This window comes from Macaca nemestrina, chromosome 19 (assembly GCF_043159975.1).
Source record: "Macaca nemestrina isolate mMacNem1 chromosome 19, mMacNem.hap1, whole genome shotgun sequence".
In the NCBI taxonomy this organism is placed as follows: Eukaryota; Metazoa; Chordata; class Mammalia; order Primates; family Cercopithecidae; genus Macaca; species Macaca nemestrina.
The window spans coordinates 55,200,591-55,223,010 of NC_092143.1; the positions used below are offsets into that span (position 1 = coordinate 55,200,591).

The 22,420-nt window shown below is 38.5% G+C and overlaps 2 protein-coding genes across 22 annotated transcripts in view; one reads left to right on the forward strand and one right to left on the reverse strand.

Moving 5' to 3' along the window:
- LOC105498950 (KIAA1328 ortholog) overlaps positions 1–18,366 on the reverse strand; it is a 413,609-nt gene extending 395,243 nt beyond the window's left edge. For 7 of the 13 annotated variants that reach the window (XM_071085777.1, XM_071085776.1, XM_011771353.3 and 4 more), the window contains exons 1-4: positions 18,063–18,366; positions 13,213–13,248; positions 12,199–12,341; positions 2,757–2,851 (exon numbers count right to left, since the gene is read on the reverse strand). In XM_071085777.1, the coding sequence (XP_070941878.1) occupies positions 2,757–2,851; positions 12,199–12,341; positions 13,213–13,248; positions 18,063–18,366 (578 nt within the window). The other 6 variants (XM_011771382.3, XM_011771390.3, XM_011771359.3 and 3 more) reach the window with 6 other exon arrangements.
- Positions 18,367–18,442: 76 nt separating this feature from the next.
- The window catches only part of LOC105499010 (tubulin polyglutamylase complex subunit 2), a 48,654-nt gene continuing 44,676 nt past the window's right edge, over positions 18,443–22,420 (forward strand). For 7 of the 9 annotated variants that reach the window (XM_011771437.3, XM_011771431.3, XM_011771445.3 and 4 more), the window contains exon 1: positions 18,443–18,576. In XM_011771437.3, the coding sequence (XP_011769739.1) occupies positions 18,492–18,576 (85 nt within the window). In that variant the 5' untranslated portion in view covers positions 18,443–18,491. Of the gene's footprint in view, positions 18,577–19,655; positions 19,680–22,420 lie in introns of those variants that run through there. The other 2 variants (XM_011771403.3, XM_011771398.3) reach the window with 2 other exon arrangements.

Consider the following 22,420-nt stretch of genomic DNA (forward strand, 5'->3'; position numbering starts at 1 on the left):
TTATATGAGTTATCTAGATTAGTCAAATTTATAGAGACACACAGAGAAGTTATTACTAGGGGCAAGAGGGAAAGGAGAAGGAGGAGGTATTATTGAATGGGTACAGTTTCAGTTTGTGATGATAAAGTTCTGGAGATGGATGGTAGAGATGGTTGCACAGCACTGTGAATGTACTTAATGCCACTGAATTGTACACTTAAAAATGGTTATGATGGTAAATTTTACGCTAGGTGTATTTTACCACCCCCTATCCAAACCATTAGGTAGAGGGAAAAAAGACAGTAAAAGAGTATATACTGTGTGGCCATTTATGTGGTGTACCAGAACATGTAAAACTAAACTATAATAATGGAAACTATATTAATGGTTGCCTGGGATGGAGGAGAAAGGGAAAACTAACTGGGATGGGGGAGAAAGGGAAAACAGACTGTAAAAGGTCTAGAGGAAACTATTTGGAGTAACATAAACGCTGTATATCATGAAAAGGAAATCTTGTGTATCTTACATTTGTCAAAACTCATTGAAATCTACACTTAAAATTGGTTCATGTTATTGCATGCAAATTGCACTTTGACATATTTATAAATAAACAGATTGATAAGCAAGCAAGTATGCTTGCTAAAAAAATAAAATGCAACAGAGTAGAAAATAATATAGACTATTCTTTCTAGAAAAAAGGTTATGTCTTGTAATGCAAAGAAGGCAGTGACTAGGGGGAAATATATAGGGAAAGGAGCATTTTTAAGATAAAAGAGACATAAGTATATTTAACTATTTCAAACCAGATTGAAAATTCAGAGGGAAAAGAATGTAAAAACTGGAAATGTTTTGTTGCCACTGCTTTATATGAGATTCTGTTCTCTACATTCCCACGTCAATCGAACAGTCTTACAAATAAAAAAACAAAAAAGCAAAGAAAACAATTTCAAAGTATGAGTAGACAAAAGTAGACAAAGTAGACTGAAATATCCAATAGAGGAAACTCAGCAAATTTTAAGAAATCAAGAACACATTATTCCCATATACTTGTATGTTAACAGTAAATATAGTAATAACGGGATTCTTCAGCAGTATAAGCAGATTTTTACTAACACTGACCTTGTATTAACACACTGACCTTCTACAAAGAAATTACAAAAAAAGAAAACCTAGCATATTTTATAGGAAGTAGAGGGTTATTAAATACCAAAATGACATGCTCTAATATTGCAGGTATTCTCCAAGCTTGGCAGCTCAAACAAAATGGGTCAGGAGGACAATAATGGCAACTTAGGACCATTAACAAACAGAGTCAAACAAATAGCAATAACTTTTCAATACCATCAAAATATATTTAATAACTCCTCATCAAAGGACTTATTATGTATTAAATAGCCTCACAAGAACATCATCTTCAAATACTGAGGATAACAATGATATGTTTTCCCAACAAAAGAACACTGAAGTTAATGAAAACTCTACTTTAGAAAGTAGGCCAGCCAAAGAATTCTAATGAAAGAGATCACTACTTATCTCAGGTAGCATATCAAATTCAGACTAAGGCATGTACTTTGAATTCTCACACCCTATATTCTGGCTTCCAAAACATCACTTTTTTATAGTCATCTTTGATACCCATGATTCTATGATTTAGAGTAAGGTAATTTTTTAACTTCAGTCTTTTTAAAAGCCTCTACAAACTTTACGTCAAGGCTTCAACACGAAATACGTTCAAAATATACCTAATATTGTTATCTTTTTTTGCAATTCACTGACAAAAAGTAGTACTATTTTATCAACTTTTATCAACTTTTAGGTATGGTCTCTCCATAAATTTAACTTTTACAATTTATATTCATCCATTTCTCTACAGATACCTTCATTTATTAAGTACTTTTTTTTTTTTTTTTTTTTTTTTGAGACGGAGTCTTGCTCTGTGCCCCAGGCTGGAGTGCAGTGGCGCGATCTCGGCTCACTGCAAGCTCCGCCTCCCGGGTTCACGCCATTCTCCTGCCTCAGCCTCCCAAGTAGCTGGGACTACAGGCGCCCGCCACCTCGCCCGGCTAATTTTTTGTATTTTTTAGTAGAGACGGGGTTTCACCGTGTTAGCCAGGATGGTCTCGATCTCCTGACCTCGTGATCCGCCCGTCTCGGCCTCCCAAAGTGCTGGGATTACAGGCTTGAGCCACCGCGCCCGGCCTATTAAGTACTTTTTAAGACCCCCAAAACTGGGGATGTATATCTGACAAAGAAATTACACGTACAAAGTAGATGTGCCTCATACACATCATTAATAAACTGGAATAGTACTCCCAAAAAGCTGAGAAATATCATTATCAAAATTCAAAATCCATTAATTGAAAAGCATTAGGAGTTAGCAAGGCAACAATAGATAGTCTTGTGAGTGAAATATTTTTTCTTCAGATGCTGACGAAAAATCAAAGGTAACTGCTATGCCTCTGGTTACAACAGTATCAACCTACTTCAACAGTAGTTTCCAAAACTTCCCTTAATAGATGACTGCTACAAATCTTTGCATCAAAAATTTTGGAAAGTTAAGTAAATAAGAAAATGTAAATTGGAAAGTAGTTTGCTTTTGATGCTTGTTTTCTAACCTTTTTGGGGGGATTCTGGCATCACAGAATGTCTTTTTTCTAAAACTCTTTGCTACCATAAGATCAAAGATATTAAGTCATCAAAATATATTTGTAATTTTCTGTTTTCAATAAGAATTGTCTTTTGTATAATAAATCATTTCATATAAGGTTTTATCTCACCTGGCCAATTCTTTAATTAAGTTTGCAATGCGTCTTTTGTCTTCAAGACATAAATCCTTCAGTGATGCACTCTTTATTTCTCCCCTGCAGGAATTCTTTAAAAAAAAAAAAAATTAGTTACACTTTTTCTAAAGCCAATTTTTAAAGTCTTTTCAAGAAACCTAGGTTCAAGGTGAAATTTCTTAGATATCTTTTATCTGGTGGAACACTACCTGTTTCAATTTAAACCTACTGTGAACTAAAAACAGGCTAAGGAACTGACTGTCCACTAGGACACTTCATGAGATTTACACAGAGAAGCAAACAAAGAAACTAAACGCAGATGTCCCCCACTTAAATACTAGGGTACATTAGGGAAACAACTTTCCCTTTGTGAATGTCATAGAAACAAACACTCAACAGAAGATACTGAGAACTGTTATTACACCATAGTCCCCACGCTGCTTAAGGGTATACTAACATTAGCAGCAGAGGCACCAGTTACTAAGCATTCAAAATATCCTAATGTTTACCCCAAAGAGTACTAAACCAAAGAGTAATAATAGCAATAGCTAACAATTATATCTAGTGCTCACTGCATGCCAGGAATATCGTTAAGTACTTTGTACTTACTATTCCATTTTATTTGCATAACAATGCTATTGAGTATTAATAGTTACTATTCCTATTCTACTTTAAGGGTACATATCCAGGATTATAGCAATTAAACAGCAGAATCAAGACTCAAACACAGGTTCCAGAGTCTACGCTCTTTAATTAAAATGCCATATTATTCTAATCTTTTGTGCTACAAAAAGTTCTCCCCGGTACCTCAGCATCATTAAGAGGAGTCCTTAAAGAGACATAAACTCAGGGAGTCACGAAGGAATTGTAGGTAACATGTAAAAGGAAGGAGCTACAATCACAATCCTTGGCATTTGCACAACCACCAAAGTTAAGTTAGTCCAATTACCTCAGGTAGCCGAGAATAACTGAAAACCCCTAAAGTGAATTCTGGAAATAGTAATAGCCGAAGGTGGGAAAGAGAGTAGGAAAAAAATGGAGAAAAGAAGATAATAATAAAATAAGTTCAGTTTTAGAAATGCTCAATGTAAGATGCCAGCAAGCCATTCATGTGGAAATGTCTAGGCAGGAAGCTGGAAAGGTAGGTCTAGCTTTCAAGCTAGAGAAAATCATAAAGATTTAAAAGTCAGTTGTATGGTATTATGGACAGGGTTGAGATTTTTTTATTATTCTTTATACTTTTCTATGTTTTAAATTTTTCATTAATAACTATGTATTTAAAATTAAGAAAACAATATTAGTATTTTAAAAATCATCTACAAGTCCAAGAAAATTGGCATTTATTTTAATTTCAATTTAAGTAATTGGATTTTAATTTAATTTAAAGCAGCATTTGAAAGGACAAGTGGAGAATCAGAAGCATATAACACTGTAGGAGAAAACAAGAAAGAAAAAGTTTCAAGAACAGTGTGGGTTCAACAGTGCTAATGATCAAAAAAGACAGACAGACTGGGGGAAGAAGGCAATGGATTTGGCAATGGAAGAAGTTGCCGATAACCCATGAAAAGGCATTTCATTAGTGATGCGCTGAGTAAAAGAACAAAAGAGAAATCTTTGTACCTGGGCAAAAAAAAATTAGCGGCATTGTGTTTACAACAGCAAAAATCTGAAAACACAAATGTCTATTAACTAGAGAATAGTAAAACTGTGGCTGGCATATTGATACAATAAAATTCTAGAGGTACCAGTAGTTATGCTACTAACTTTCCCCCTCAAAACTACCCTTCCATCCTCTGCTTTGAGATGCTAAGGCTAAGACTCTGGAAACACCATTTCTCCTTTGCCACCTGGTGCTCTCTTGAACCCTGCCAACACAAAGAACTAGATGAAGACCAGGAAGAAAGAAGGAAGGATATTTCCTTCCTGTTACTGACAGTGTCACCCCTGAGTTCCTTACCCTGGCAAGTACTGCTGATTCCAGTTTGCAATTTTTTCCAGCCCTTACAGAACCAGCCTTTATCAGGCCTCCTCAGGAATGTCAGTACCAGCCAGGTTAGTGTCCCATCACCAGAGGTCCAAGCTGCAGCTTTAAGGGGCCCCTCCTCTAAGCTTTTAAGTTTCAATAATTCCAACTTATTCTGCCCTCTCATCCAGTTCTAGAGATTGTGGCTGTTTCTTACAGTTACTACTTTCATGATACTTTAATGTTCCCTTTTTGCCTTTTTGGTTCTCTAGCACTATTCAGTAATTTTTTCTTTTAAATATTCTAAGTTAAAATAACTGACTAAACCCTGAGACATCAGTGAAAAGAAATGAAATATAACTACATACAACATAAAGAAATCTCACATAACATTGGAAGAGCCATAGAGGGAATAAAAAAAAACCAAGAAATCTCATAAACATAATATGAAATAAAAAAGTAAATCACACAATACAAATGGATATGAGCTCATTTATATAAAGTTCCAAATATATATGAAATTAAACACTGTTTCAAAAAAACTGTATTTACACTATAGGACAGGGCTTGGTAAACCATGGCTGCAAGCCCAATCTGGCCCACTGCCTGTTTTTGTAAACAAAGGTTTATTAAAACATAGCCATGCTCATTCATTTGCACATTGCTCATGGCTCTTTTAATGCTACTGTGGCAGAGTTGAGTTGTTGAGACAAATATTATGGCCTGCAAAAGCTAAAGTATTTACTATCTGTCCAATATACAGAAAAAGTCTGCCAACCCCTGATATAGAAAAACAAAAGAATTATAAACATAAAGTTCAGGATAGGAATTACCAAAGAAGAAAACATGATAAGGAAAGGCCACATACCTACAGTCACTTGACTTAGAACAACGGCATCATTGCAATTCAGAGGAGAAAAAGAATCCTCTTCCCAATAGATGGTGTTGGGCCAATACTGACAGTCTATTGACCCAATACTGGCAGTCTATGGGCCCAACACCATCTATTGGGAAGAAGATTTTTTTCTCCTCTGAATTGCAATGACTGTGACCCTTACTTTACACTACACATGCATATTACTTCCTGATGAACAGTAGGCTTAACTGTGAAAAATAAAGCAATATGGCCACAAAAGAGAGGAACTTGCTGCAGAGTATAATCAGCTAACAGCCTCCAGTTGCCAAACCTTCAGGATCCACTGCAGTGTTCATGCCAATGCCAATGACTGGGAACAGTAGAGACACTAGAACTGAGCTATTTCTGATCCAAACGGCATCCTCAAAAGTCAGTACTTGCTCTGGGGTTCCTCACTAGCAAAATGGACACTATCTCAGATTGCACGGCAATCTGAAGTCTGAGGTTCTTCCTAGTCAATCTTCCTTCTTTTCCTCTCCTGTCACAGGTGCCAGACTGTAGTGAAATCTGAGAACTCCCCTTTTCTATTCCTGCTCATTCTACTCTTTATGCTTTATAGGCTTTTCCTTCATTAAATCTCTTCCATTTCTAATTCCACCTTGTGGTCTGCTTCCCAGAAGACTTGAACTGACCTAATTACCACTGTGAAATCCTAATGAATTAAGGATACTGAACATCAGTACCAACAAAGACTACATGCAGAAAAAAATCACAAGATGGCCAGGCGTGGTGGCTCACGCCTGTAATCCCAGCACTTTGGGAGGCCGAGGTGGGTGGATCATGAGGTCAGGAGTTCAAGACCAGCCTGGTCAACATGGTGAAACCCTGTCTCTATTTATACAAAAATCAGCTGGGCATGGTGGTGCATTCCTGTAACCCCGGCTAGTTGGGAAGCTGAGGCATGAGAATTGCTTGAATCAGAACCCGGGAGGCAGAGATTGCAGTGAGCCAAGATCGCACCACTGAACCTAGGCTACAGAGCGAGAATCTGTCAAAAAAAAAAAAAAAAAAAAAAAAAAAAATCTCAAGACATGCTCTTCAGTGAAAAAAAGGAAAAAAAAAGCACATCACCATTTCTAGTCTTAAGAAAAAGCATACACAGACACACATACCCCCTATGTAGGACATCCTCTTCTAGCCCAGATGGAGTAACAGGAACCAGATTTACCCTAGTTTCAGAAAACAAAACAAAAACCTGACAAAAGACAGGAAACAATAGTTTTCATTGGAGAGCAAGCAACACAGAATTATGATCACTAGAACTGCAGAGCCAAACAAGGTGAGCCCTACAACTGTCCCAGCTAACTGCTGTGGAGAGTTTTCAGGGCTAAGGTAGGTAAACTCAGACAGAGCCCAGCAATCTCCCTGAGTTGAAAAGGTACAGCTGGGAGTCCAGGAAAGCCAAGGTTTCTAGCGCTTGCAGGGCAAAGTAATGGCAAGGATAGAGCTGTATAGGAGAGCCCCAGGGATCTGCATAATCCCTTCGCGTCAGCTACTGAGCACTGACCAGCACACGTATATGAGAAAACTACTCATGCCAGGGAAAAAGTTGAAAATGAACAGTGGAAACAATGTCTGTAGCCAATACAGCATAGGAGAACAGTCTGTTCCCACCAACCAGAGTGGAAAACCTTGTAATTTAAGGTGCATCAGGAAGAGTATTCAAAAGGGTATGCCCTACAATGGGTAAAATTACCCCTATACTAAAAGCTGCTCTGGCACCACCTTTAAAAGCTCAAAACCAAGCTTGGAAAGAATCAAATTACTTTCAAATAACTTATCACTGTCTCAGAACCCAAAAAGGCAAAATGCACACTGTCTTGTGACATCTAATTAAAACCAAGCAAGCAGGCAAAGAAGCAGAAAAATACAGCCTATAATTAGGAGAAAAATTGCTCAATTGAAACCTACCCACAAATGACTTGGATAATAGAACTCATAGTCAAGAATATTGAAACAATTATTATAACTGTGTTCCGTATGTTCAAGAACCTAGAAGAAAGCATGTCAAGTGCGACATGGAAGATGTAAATAAAAATAAGAGACCAAAACTGAACTTCTAGAGATAAAACTACATTGTTTCATATGAAAAATACACTGGATGAGATTAGTGGCAGGTTAGACATTGCAGAAGGTTAATGAATTTGAAGACACAGCAACAGCAATACAAACTATCCAAGGATAAAAAGAAAAAAATTTAATGAAAAAAATATGAACAGAGGATCAGAGAGCTGAGAGGGTAACTTCAAAAGGCCTAGTATTTTTTTTTTTTTTTTTTTTTTTTTTTTTTTTGAGACGGAGTCTCGCTCTGTAGCCCAGGCTGGAGTGCAGTGGCCGGATCTCAGCTCACTGCAAGCTCCGCCTCCCCGGTTCACTCCATTCTCCGGCCTCAGCCTCCCGAGTAGCTGGGACTACAGGCGCCTGCCACCTCGCCCGGCTAGTTTTTTTGTATTTCTTAGTAGAGACGGGGTTTCACCGTGTTAGCCAGGATGGTCTCGATCTCCTGACCTCGTGATCCGCCCGTCTCGGCCTCCCAAAGTGCTGGGATTACAGGCTTGAGCCACCGCGCCCGGCCCAAAAGGCCTAGTATTTTGTAACTAAGGTCACTAGAAAGAGAGGGAAGCACAAAAATATCTGGAGAAACAATGGCTAAAACACTTCCCAATTTGCTGAAAACTATAAACCCACAGTTCCAAAAAGCTCAACAAACCTCAAACAAAACAGATACTTAAAAAATTACTCCAAGTTAGGTTGGGCATGATGGCTCATGCCTGTACTCCCAGCACTTTGGGAGGCCGAGGCGGGCGGATAACGAAGTCAGGAGTTCAAGACTAGCCTGACCAACATGGTGAAACCCCATCTCTACTAAAATTACAAAAATTAGCCGGGTGTGGTGGTGCGCGCCTATAATCCCAGCTACTCAGGAGGCTGAGGTAGGAGAATCGCTTGAACCTGGGAAGCAGAGGTTGCCATGAACCAAGATCGTGCCACTCCACTCTAGCCTGGGCAACAGAGCAACATTCTGTCTCAAAAAAAAAAAAAAAAAAATTACTCCAGTGTATACTATAACCAAATTGCTCAAAACCAGTGATAAGAAGAAAATCTTAAAAGCAGCCAAATTTAAACACATACACACACAAAAATAAATAGGAATAAAAATGACAGCCAACTTCTCAAAAATAATACAAGCCAGGCAACAGTGCAACATCTTTAAAGCACTAAATGAATAAAACTATCAACTCAGAATTTTATAACCAGTAAAAATATCTTTTGAAAAGAAAAGAGAAATAAAGACTTTTCAGGCATACATGAGCTAAAAAAATTCTTTCCTAGTATACCTGAACCAATGTTAAAGGAAGTCTTTTAGGAAATCTGGATACATGCAAAAAAATGAAATCACGAGATTTCTAATTGTAACTACATGAATAGATTTAAAAGACTTCTGGTGCATTTGTAAAATTTCTTTAAAAGGCAATTAAAATAAAATGCATCCAAAATGGAATAAAGGTATCCAATAAGAATATGTAAACTATCTCTATTCACAGACAACTTCATCTTACATAGAGAAAATGGTAAGAAATTCACAAAAGAACTATTGGATTAGAAATAGTTTGATAAAGTTGCAGGATACAAGATCAATTCACAAATCAACTGAATTTCTATATACTAGCAATAAACAATCCAACAGTGAAATTCAGAAACAACTGTGTTTCTAATAACATCAAAAAGTATAAAACATTTGCTGACTCTATAATGCCTATGGAAACAGAGGGACCCAAAATAGCCAAAACAATCTTGAAAAAGAAGTTGGAGGACTTATACTTCCTAATTCCAAAAATAAAAATATAAATCAATGGAAGAGAATACAGAGAGTCCAGAAATAAACCCTTGCACTTATGGTCAACAGATATTTGACAAGGGTGCTGAGAAATGCAAAGGGGAAAGGACAGTTTTTTTTAACAAATGCTGGGACAACTAGATAGCTATATGCAAAGGAATAAAGTTAAGCTACCACTTCACACCATATATAAAAATTAACTCAAAATGGACTGAGAACTAAATACAGGAGTTAAACCTTTAAAACTCTTAGAAAAAAATGTAGGCACAAATATTTGTGACCTTGGATTAGGCAACAATTTCTCAGATATGACACCGAAGCAAAGGAGACAAAACACTAGCTAAATTGAACTTCATCAAAATTTTAAACTTCTATGCTTCAAAGAACACCAATAAAAAAGTGAAAAGGCAATGCATAGAATAAGAAAAAATACTAGCACATAATGTATCTGATAAGGGACTTGCAGATGGAATTTAGAAAGAACTCATAATTTAACAGAGCAAAGACAAGTAACCCAGTTAAAAAAGGATATGACTAGATATTTGTCTGAAGAAGATATACAAATAGCCAAGAAGCACATAAAAACATGCTCATCATCATTTAGTCACTAGGGAAATGCAAATCAAAATCACACTGAAATACCACTTCACACCCACCAGGATGGCCATCCTCAAAAAACACGGACATAAATGTTGGCAAGAATGTGAAGAAATCTTAATCCTCATACAGTGCTAGTCAAATGTAACATGGTGTAACCACTTTAAAAAAGTTTGGAATTTTGTCAAAAGGTTAAACATAAAATTACATGACACAGCAATTCACTTATAGGTATATACACAAGAGAACTGAAAATATATGTCTACACAAAAACTTGTATATGCATGTTCATGGCAGAATTATTCATAATAGCTAAAAAGTTGAACATGTCCATTGACTGATAAATTGATAAACAAAATGTATATTCAGACATAAAAAGGAATAAAGTAATGATACAGCATAGATGAACCTTGAAATCATTACGCTAAATCAAAGAAGCCAGTCACAAAAGGCAACATATTATGTGATTTCCTTTTATATGCAACATCAATAACAAGCAAATCTATAGAGACTGAAAGCAGATTAGTGTTTGCCAGGGGCTGAAATGACTAGGTAATGAGGAGTGCCTGCTAATTGGTATGGTGGTTCTTCCTAGAGTGATAAAAATGTTTTGAAAATAGACTGTGGTGATGGAGCCACAACTCTGTGAATATAAACACACACAAAATCAGAATAATAAATTGTACACTTAAAAGGGTGAATTTTATACGCAAATTACATCTCAATTTGAAAAAAAAAGACAGTTAACTATTTAAAGCAAAAGTAATACATATTTTGGGGTCTGTGCATACAAGTAAAATGTATGACAACAATATCAAAAAAGTCAGGAGGGGAGAAATAAAGTACAATGTTGAAAGGTCCTTAAACTATAGGTGATGTGGGAAAGTATCACTTGATAATGGGCTATGATAAATTAAAGATGTATACTATAATCTCTAAAGAAGCCACTGAAATAATTCAATCCAAAGTTATAGCCAATAGGACAAAAATACGAACTTAATCTAAAAGAAGGCTATTGTTCAATGTAAAACAAATCAATCATTATGTGAAAAAACATTTTTAACTTTTTTTGATAAAAACTTGCAAATTCAACTATTCACACCCCAGTGTGAAGTGAGTACACTGGTACAAGTAACATAAAGTAGGCCTTTTGATTCAATCACAGTAAAATCCTGTAGTAATAAAAGACACACTGGAAATATCTTTGAGAACATAATTCACAGACTAAAAAAAGTTTTCTATAAAAGGTCTGATAGCAAATGTTTTTAGCTTGTTGGCATGCAGTCTCTGTAGCAACTCTGCCATTGTAACACAAAAGCAGCCATAGACAATTATGTAAAATAATGAGCACAGTTGTATTCCAAAAAAACAGTTATTTATAAAACAGGCAGGAGAAGGATTTGGTCCACAGGTTATAGATTCCAGAACATTCATATACAAGTTTTGTGTAGACATCCTAGCGAGTGTGAAGTGGTACTGAATAACTCTGGTTGCAGACAGTAAACATAACAAAAATTAAAGTAAAATAAACTGGTCAGATAGGACATGTGCCAAAGGAATGCACCGATACTATTAATATGCCCAGTCATTGATTTGTCCCTCATCTTTACAAGGGACAAATCAATAATGTGGCATAGCAATAGTAAGAAAGATAAAGATACATAAAGACTCAAAAGTAATAATCTTTATGATACTGTTTTCTAACTGAGGGAAATAATAAGGGCTAATTTTCTTTAATAATGTATCTTTCTTATGTAAAAGGGTTCATCCATCAAATAAATTCACAAGAATAAAAATCAAAAAGATGCCTAATTAAAAAAGCAATTCTTGTCAGTTTGATTTACTAATGCCACACAGATCAGAAGGTAGTTCTTTTGAGACATATCAAGATAATACATCATCATGGCTAACGCTTAAAGCAAGTCGTATGTTTTGGAGCAAAATCCTTGAGTAATCTAGATAATTTAGGCTCAAACCTGGCATCACCAAAGGATCCTGGAATCCCCTGTATCTTTTAAGAATGTTTGTTTATCACCTAGTATACTTCCAAAGGTTCTTCTACCCTTTTTGGTCAGCACTCATAAAGACTGAAGAACAAGGAAAAAAAAGACTAAAAAATACTAACCTGTTCATCTACTGAATCTCCTGTGCCTTTTAAGGACTCCATAGAGATTGAAGCATCAGTCGCCCTGGAAGTCTTAAGTTTAACATCAGCTTTTGGACTTGTCAGCTTGTGTCTTGATCTGACATTTCCTTCAGTAGAAATGCCTAAGGATTTCCATTAAACAAGATTTCAAAATTATATCTTATTATCTTAAACCCTCCCCCATCACCTGCTTCCTTGGAATCCTCTACTTTAAGGGACCTGATGGAAGAAATTCTCTTTATACTTTATAAACTTAATTTTAAAGCTCTTAATATATAAATCATAAAAAGAATATGTTTTAAAGGAATACACTAAAGATTCAATTGAAATTTGTTTTTATTTTTATTTTTTTAAAGAGACAGGGTCTTCCTATGTTTATCCAGGCTGGACTCGAATTCCTGGGCTCAAGCAATCCTCCCACCTCAGCCTTTGGAGTAGCTGGAACTACAGGATCAAGCAACCATGTCCAGCTTAACTGAAATATTTGCAAAGGGTACTGTTAATGTTCATAAGTCACATTAAAACCAAGAAATTACAATATGCTAAATATACGTTAACTTAGGGGAAATCTTTTCACCCTATATAATGAGGGTGCCTTCAATAGTTGCTTTACTACCATCTAGTTACAACCATTAAACTCAAAGTGTCTCTTACATATACCCTGTATCAAGCAGCGGTCATACTTTTCTTTGAAATATTAAATTTGGCTATCATTTGTAAAAGAAAAAATAAGAAAAGAATCTTTTGCCCCTTACCACATGAAATGTTCTACAAGTTCGTTAAAAGCTGATTGGGCCAGCCAATCCCAAAGATAAGCCAGTATTTCAAACCTTAATAAGGTTATGCCAAATATTCAAAAAACAAATTTTAGGTTTTGATGTACTGCTCTGCATCCAGTTAGTTATACCTGCAACACTGTTCTAACAGCTTTATTTTCTTCTAACATTTAAGGACCAAAGTAAGTTTCCCAAATTTTAACATAGAAAATCATACCTGGAACGTACACTACTGATTGTTCTTCATCAGAAACTATGCAGGAGAACATGAAGGAAAATACAATAATATTATCCAGCATCCAAATGCCATTTCTGTTCTGTATAACTCTTATAATTCATAGTTTCTTTTGACCTGGGAATTTATAACTAACTTTTAAAAACAAAGTTAGAAAGCAAAGTAATTGAATTAAAAACAAAGTTAGAAAGCAAAGTAATTGAATTAAATGTAACAAAATTAATATTCTCTAAAAGTTCACTTTTATATATTTACAACTACACGTCTTATAAAAATCTTGGAAGGTCTTGTTCCATGAAACTTTTATCCACTCTCAAGTGGGTTACCCTGCAATATATACTCTACTATTAGGTTCCTTTCCTTTCCCTTTCCTTTTGTAAACAAAAACTTAAGTGCTCCAGTTTGGTCATATTGGGGAACTGACAATTCTGAAGAGTAAATAATTTCAAGATGGTTTTTAGCTTTGAAGAAAAAACGCTGAGGGCAAGTCAATCATGCAAACACAAAGACATTATTTAATCTTCTACGGTGCATTCATAAAATATCCCAAGAAGCCCTACTATTTAAAAAGTAGAAGAAATTTAAGACAGAAAGAACTAGTGTGAGTTTCGAAAGGAGAAATTTAGACAGGCTATGATTATAACACACCATTTTCAACTGTCACCTTGATCCAACTCAACTTTTCCTCTCCCAGAATTATTGCAATAAGCTCCTAACTGCTCTCTGTCACTTCTGGGCATGTTCTCTTAATAGCCTATTTTTTCCCACAGTGGTTAGAACGATCATTTTAATACTTATGTCATTTCTAATTTAGATTAAAAGCCAAAGTATTAACAACAGCCTACCATGCTCAAGATCTGATCCCTATAACTTGTTACATCTCTGATCTCACACTCCCTACTACTATTCCTCTCACTCATTCCTGGCTTTCTTACAATTGTTAACGAGCTATGCAAGCTCCTACCTTATAGCTTCTGCATGTATGATTTATTCTACCCAGGAAGCTCTTTCCCCAAATATCTTCATGGCTCACTTTAGGACTTAATGTCACATGTCATGTCATGTCACCTTCTGATTGAAGCTTTCACTTCCTAACCATATAGGTACCTGAAATTGCAAAACTCTCTCTTCCCACAACCTACCTACCTCCCCTACTGTCTCTTTCCTGCTTTATTTTTTCTCCACAGCACCAATAATCATTGAACATATATTTTCCTTATCCATGACCTGATCTCATTTCACTAAAATGTAAGCACCAAGAAGGTGATGATTTATGTTTTATTTTGTTCAGTGTTGTACCCTCAAACACAAAAGAATGTCTGGCTCCATCTATGAAAGAATAAAATTAGTATTTATTTAATTTTATGAGGCATTGTCCAACAACCTTCAATGTTATTTTTCTCTGATTCAAAATATGCAAACAAAACTTTTTTTTTTTTTTGAGACGGAGTCTCGCTGTGTTGCTCAGGCTGGAGTGCAGCGGTGCGATATCAGCTCACTGCAACCTCCACCTCCCAGGTTCAAGCAATTCTCTGCCTCAGCCTCCCAAGCAGCTGGAATTACAGGCACCTGCCACCACGCCCAGCTAATTTTTTTGTAGTTTTAGTAGAGATGGGAGTTTCATCACGTTGGCCAGACTGGTCTTGAACTCCTGACCTCGTGATCCACCTGCCTTGGCCTCCCAAAGCGTTGGCATTACAGGTGTGAGCCACTGCAACCAGCCAACAAAATCTTTTACTTTCAGCTACATCCATGCCAAACTTCTTTTCGAATATATAAAACTCTAAATAGACGACTTCAATTTTTTTAAATAAGGATATCTGAAATTGCCTCTATCCTTTCTAATAATTTGTAATGTATTTTCATCTCATGATATTAAGAACTCAAATATTTACCTCCTTCAAATGTAGAATTTCCCAACAAATGTATATTTTATGGGGAAGTCAAACAGACACATTATATACCAAATGTAGAGTGGGCCTACTAGTGGATCATTTCTAGATTATTTATAATACCTAAAACAATGTACATGCTATACAAATAGTTAAATTGTATAGTTTAATTTGGGTTTTTTTGTTGTTGTTATTTCTTTTTTTTTCTTAAATATTTTCCATCCACATTTGAATGAATCAGCAGATACAGAGGGCTAACTGTAATTAGAAACCCAGGCAGAAGTGGTAGAAAGGAAGATGTACCTCTATCCCAGACCTCCAGGATTTGAAGGAAATAAGCTCAGTACTGCCCATTCTACTCTAATCTGCTGAGTTTTACCAGCAATACATGTATATGTAATTACTTTCAACCACAGAGACTTTCTGGGCTAATATATTATTTTTACCACAACATAAAGTCTTTGTTTTCATTTGAAAACTCAACAGTAGAGATTATATTGTTATGTTTTGACCAAGTAACTTGCAGTTCGTATTTTTTAATATCAAGTCCCTGATATTGTTAATGGTAATACACTTGAGTGCATTTAAGCAGTCAAATTTAGGTACTGCTGAAACATTAACTCATTCTGACATTACTAGGAACTGTAACGAAGGTCAAAGCCAACTTAAACTGAAGGAGCATATTTTGCTGGAAGATTTAACCCATAAAATGACAACTCCACACACTCATTGTTTACACATGAGGTACTAAAACATACCTTGTGCAAAACAGCACTGCTGAATCATACTGTGCAGGAGATGCATAACTCACAAGAACAACAGTTTAAAAAAAAAGCGGGGGGCATTCAGTCACAGATGATCTGTCCTCTCATGATGGAAACATCAAGGACTAAGAAATCTCTCCATCACATTTCTCTAATTATTTACGTGAAGTATTGAAAATCTTTCTTCAATAGTGTGAAAAGAATACCAGATTATAGGTACATACTTTTTGGTCTTTTTCTATTGAAAATTCTACTATAAAGGCTCTAGGGTGGTCTGGGAAATAATCAATATGACAAAGGGATCAAGATCCAAAGACATGTAGCTAAATCAAATGATTAATAACTATCATTATGCTTTTCAGCAAATACTCAGTAACAAATTTACATTTGACATTGCTTACAGTGACATTCTCTATGGAGATTTAAAATGAAAATATCTGAGGCTCGATGTTAACTGGTCATTATGTGGAATAGGCTGGGGGAAAAGGTGACACTAGTAACCTTGCAATTCCTTTCATACATCTGAATTAGATCTTATAGGATATAATCACCACCATTTTTCCCCTGTACAATTTCAATTCCTCACTATCAATGAGAAGGCAAATATTTTACATTAAATGTTGGGAGTCAGAATACAGGACATAAGGGAGTATATATGACTTCTACATAAAACAGGGAGTGATATAACTACATGAGTAAGTGAAAGTACTGGGTGCGAAGACCAAGAGCATAAGTTCAGTTCATATATCTATTAATTAACTTATTCAGTCCCACTGCAATAGCTTGTTCCCCTCAACCACTGATTCTGTATTTGAACAATACCATAGGATGCTATAAGCTAATAATCTTCAAGTAGCTCCTCCATCACAAAATCCTGTCAATGCAGAAGCAGCGTTTCTTGAAAGAAGACTTATCCCAATTTCCTAACTTTCTAATTCGGCCAAGTTGTCCACAGTGCACATATTCTCTTCTGATAGGTAAAGGAAAAAATGTTTAATTTGCACACCGCACGAGTATGCTCTTATCCACAGTGTATGTACATGATTTCATTTCCTTTTCACCAACCTATCAGAGACAAATGGTAATTATGTCTAGTAAGTGCAAACACTAAACACAAGCAGCACAGAATACAAACATATCCCTCTCTCTACACATGACACTAATCCTAGTAACTCAACAGAGGAGTTGATAACACAGTTTTGGAAGTTTTACCGGGAGCTAAGAAGAATGCCCAAAGAGTGATTCTGCCAAAGGTGACAGCAACGCCTCAAATAAAGCCATCACCAATCCTAACCAACAGAAAAAGAGCTGCCTCTGCAAGCGCTCAGTAACACTGACAGCCCTCCCTCTCTCAAGTAACCCCTCTAAGGAACGTGAAGTAAATTATCAGGACCAAAGCTCAAGCGATTAAGAGTCTACCTACTCCAGGGAAAGAAACTCCTGTCACACAAACATCTCATCACTGCTGCTGAACTGGTAATACTACCACTGGACTAAAAAGTTCCACTGCTTCTCCACCTCACAACGATCCAAGAACTTCAATGACTGCCAGTGACCCACACTCTACACGTAAGTCAGCAATACTTGCAGGCACAATGATTCCCATCTTACGCAGTAACCAGCACCACCAGACCACATCCCAGTAACCAAGCTCCAAACCTCTCCTAAAACCCCAGTATTAAAATACATCATCACTGGAGGGCCTTTGAAGTCCGACAAGGTCCTGACTTGTTCCTACCAACGCAGACTAAGGACAATCCTAAATCAAAACAAAAAGTCTCCCTGTCCAGCCAACACCCACTCCTCCCTTAACCTCGAGCTCGTTTCGCAGAGTCAGCGTGGGGGCACTCTGAGAGGGTGGGCAGAGGGACCTCGGAGGGCCCTCCCAGCTCCAGGCTGAGCCTGGACTCTAGGCTATCTTTCTTGAGCTCACCGCTAGTGAGGGCTGGGAAGCATCTGCGCCGTGTCCCCGCACCTGGAGACAGTACCAGTCTCTCGGCCACCTAACACCCAAGCAAGGGGAAAGCCCAGCACCTAGACTGAGGCCGAGCAGCACGTCCTCGTCCCCGGGGTTAGTTCGGAGCTTCTCCTCCGCTCTCAGACTGCCACGCGACGGCTCGCCCCTCGCCGCCCCGTGGAGGGCGCCGGCGCCCCCTGTCAGGCGGGCAAAGGATACAGTCCCGGCTCCAGAACGCCGCGGCACCGGGGCGGGAAGGGCCCGCCACGTCCGCCATCTTGAAACAACCGCCACTCGGGGCGTCGCGCCGGGGCCGCCACGCCTCGGCCTGCAGGCTCGGTCCCGATTGGCCGCACCACGCAGAGGCCCGCCCCCTCCTGCGCGGCCGGCCCTTGCGGGGCGAGAGAGTCGGAGCGAAAGGGAAGCTGCGTCCCGGAGGTGCGGTGTGGGGGCCCGGGCGGGGCCGCGGGAACCAGCGCCCCGCGGAGCTGCTGCTGTCAGACCAACCCCGGGCCCCCATCATCACTGCGCCGCGCTCTCAGACGCCGAGAACTACAGTTCCCGGCATGCCATGAACTTGGCCTCGGCGCTGAGGCGGGGCCCGGTCCTCCACCCGCTCCCGCCGCGCGCGGATCGGGTTCGCGAGCCATGGAGGAGGAGGCGTCGCCCCCGGGGCTGGGCTGCAGCAAGCCGCACCTGGAGAAGCTCACCCTGGGCATCACGCGCATCCTAGGTGAGGGGTGGGGGCACGGTGCCGAGAGGGTGTGGAGGAGAAGGAAGGAGGAGCGGAGGGATGAGGTGTGGGGTGGACGGCACGACGCTGGCCCCTGAACAGGAGTGGACATCGTTGTTGTGACTTCCGTTGTTACGGAGGAAAATGGGGGACCTGGGTTTGTGATTAGGCCTTGGAAGTGTTTGCCAGGAGTGTTCGGAGGCGGAACTGGGAAGCCTGAAGGTTCCTCCACTTACGCCACCCAAGGTCCCACCCTGGAAGGACGTACAAAGTCGTGCAAAGGGAACACAGCAAACACCTGACGGTTGGGAGGTTGGATCTCCCCCTAGGAGGCATTCTCAGCCAGGGCATTCTCCCCGAGACCCAAGCCCTTTCTCTGAGGGAAAAGTGATGCGCCCGACCTCCCAGGGCGACAACTACTTCGGGTCTGAAAGGAATCCCACCTTGCACCACTGAATGACTTAGAGTGTTTCTTTTATCGAACATTTGTTTGTTTGTTTGTTTGTTTTTTGTTTTTTGAGAGTTTTGCTCTTGTTGGCCAGGCTGGAGTGCAATGGCGCGATCTCGGCTCACTGCAACCTGCGCCTCCCTGATTCAAGCAATTCTCCTGCCTCGCCCAGCTAATTTTTTGTATTTTTAGTAGAGACGGGGTTCCACCATGTTGGCCAGGCTGCTCTCGAACTCCTGACCTCAGGTGATCCACCCGCCTCGACCTCCCAAAGTGCTGGGATTACAGGCGTGAGCCACCGCGCTTGGCCTATCAAACGTTTCTTTAGTACTCACCACTATGTTAGACTGTGAGGGTAAAATATGAAAAAGACACAGTTCTGTGAAAAAATAAACAAATGAGGGCCCTAGGAGTGTGAAGAGAGGTCAGTAATCTACTGTTACTCAGAGATGTCACAGAGGAAGGGACTGATCTTATCAGGGATGTTAAAGAACATGTCACAGAGGAGATGATGCTAGATTTTGAAAGACATATGGGAGTTAGCCAGAAAACCGAGGAGAAAGGTCTTTTAAGAAGGCTGAAAACCATGCTTCAGTGCCTTCCCATCACAATTACAATAAAATCCAAATGTCTGCACCATGACCTGCAAGTACCTGTATGATCTGCTCTCATCTCTTTCTGACTTTATTTCCACTCTTTTGCTCACATGGCCTTCTAGCTGTACCTTAAACACACTAAGCGGGTTCCTGCTTCAAGGCTTTTGCAATTTGCTAGTCTTTGCACCTGGAATTATCTTTCTCTGAATGTCTCGCTTCTTCAGGTCATTCAGATCTCTGATCAAATGTCATTGCTTCAGAGAAATCTTCCCTGAATATAGTTTGAATAGCCACCGTCTTTCTTGCTCTCTCTTTCCTTACCCTGCTTTTTCTTTTATCCCTATAGCACTTTCACTACTTGAAATTATGTATTTGTTCGGTTGATTTTTAAAATGTGTGTCTTTTAATAGAAGAAGTCCAAGACCAAGTGTGATTTAGGAATGCGTGGTTTTAACATATGAAAATCAATTAATAGCTGGGCATGGCAGCCCATGTCTTTAGTTCCAGCTACTGGGGAGGCTGCGGTGGGAGGGTCACTAGAGTCCAGTATGAGTGCAGCTGGGCAACATAGCAAGACTGTGTCACTAAAAAAAAAAGAAACTTAAAAAAAAAAAAAGTCAATTAATATAATGCAACTTACTAATGAATAAGACAAAAACTGCATAATCATCTTAATAAAGAAAAAGCACTTGACAAAATCTAACATCCTTTCTTGATTAAAAAAAAAAAAAAAAAAAAAACCAAACTAGAAATAGGATAGGATAAAGGACCTAGACAACCTGATAAAGGATGTCTATGAAAAACCCACATCTAACGTCATATGTAATGGTGAAAGACTGGCAGCTTTCCCCTTAAAATCAGGAACAAAAATTGTATTAGGGTTCCCCAAGATCACACCAGATTCAATGATTTGATGCCAGGATTACAGGACTCAGGAGATAGTCCTACTCATGGCTATGATTCATTACAACAAAAGGATTTTGGCAGCCCGATTGGCAGGCCTTTCTAAGGATTATTGTCTCAGGCCTGCTATGTTCACTCTTTTCTGCACAGCAAGAATTCCACTTTTATCACTTCTCTTCAACATTGTACTGGAGTTTCTAGCTAGGGCATTAGTCAAGAAAATGAAATAAAGACATCCAATTGAAAAGGAAGAAATTAAACTATGTTTGCCAATGACATGATCTCGTATATAAAAAATCCTAAGGAATCCACAAAAAAAACCCTATACACCAGCAATGAACAATACAAAAATAAAACTAAGAGAACAATTCAATTTACAATAGTATCAAAAAGAATAAAATGTAGCTGGCACAGTGGCTTACACCTGTAATCCCAACACTGGGAGGCCAAAGTGAGAGGATTGCTTGAAACCAGGACTTGCAGACCAGCCTGGGCAACATAGTCTTTATGAAATATTTTTAAATTAGCCATGTGTAGTGGTGCATGCCTTAGTCCTAGCTACTCAGGAGGCTGAGACAGGAGGATCACTTGAGCCCAGGAGTTTGAGGCTACAGTGAACTATGATCACACCACAGCACTCCAGCCCGAGTGACAAGAGTGAGACCCTATCTCAAAAAAAAAAAAAAGAATAAAATAGGAATAAATTAACACAAGATGTTCATGACTTATGTACTGAAAAGCACATAGGACTGTGGAAAGAAATTAAAGAACACCAAAATAAATGCGAAGGCATACCATGTTTATGGATTGGAAGAGTTAATATTGTTAAAATCTGTTACTCCCCAAATTGATCTACAAATCTCAGATCTACAGTTTCCATCAAAATCTCAACTGTCTGTTTTGTAGAAATCGAAAAGCTGATTTAATCCTAAAATATAATATAGAAATGCAAGAGACCCAGAGTAGCCAAGACAAACTTTTCTTTCCAAAACAGGAAAAAAGTTCCTCTTACTCACATTTCCCTATACTATATTTGAGATGATGGAAAAGTTCTGGTGATGGTTGTACAACAGTGTGAATGTACTTTATACCACTTAACTGTACACTTAAAATTGACCAAAGTGATGGATTTTATGTTATGTGTATTTTACTACAATTTTAAAAATTTAAAGCCACAGTTGTCTTCAGAGTGGTTGTGGCATCAAAATAGAAATCTGGATCAATGAAATAAGATTGAAAGTCCAAAAATAAACATCATATTTATGATTCATTGATTTTTTTTTTTTTTTTTTGAGATGGAGTCTCGCTCTGTCGCCCAGGCTGGAGTGCAGTGGCATGATCTCGGCTTACTGCAAACTCTGCCTCCTGGGTTCTGGCCATTCTCCTGCTTCAGCCTCCTGAGCAGCTGGGACTCCAGGTGCCTGCCACCATGCCCGGCGAATTTTTTGTATTTTTAGTAGAGACGGGGTTTCACCATGTTAGCTAGGATGGTCTCTATCTCCTGACCTCATGATCCACCTGCCGTGGCCTCCCAAAGTGCTAGGATTACAGGTGTGAGCCACTGCACTCAGCCTGATTCATTGATTTTTGACAAGTATGTTAAGACTTCTCAATGGGAAAAAATAGTTTTTCAACAAATGGTTCTAGATTTCCACATGTAAAGTAATGAAATTGGACCTCTACCTCAAATGATATACAAAAATTAACTCCAAAAGTATCTTAGACCTACATGTAACAGCCAAAACCATAAGACTCTTGGAAGAAAACAGGCCTTAGGTTACAAAAGCATAAGCGACAAAAGAAAAATAGATAAATTGGGCTTAATCAAAATTTAAAATGTGCTTTTAAGGATACAGTCAAGACAGTGACAAAACAATCCAAAAAAATAGGAGAGGAT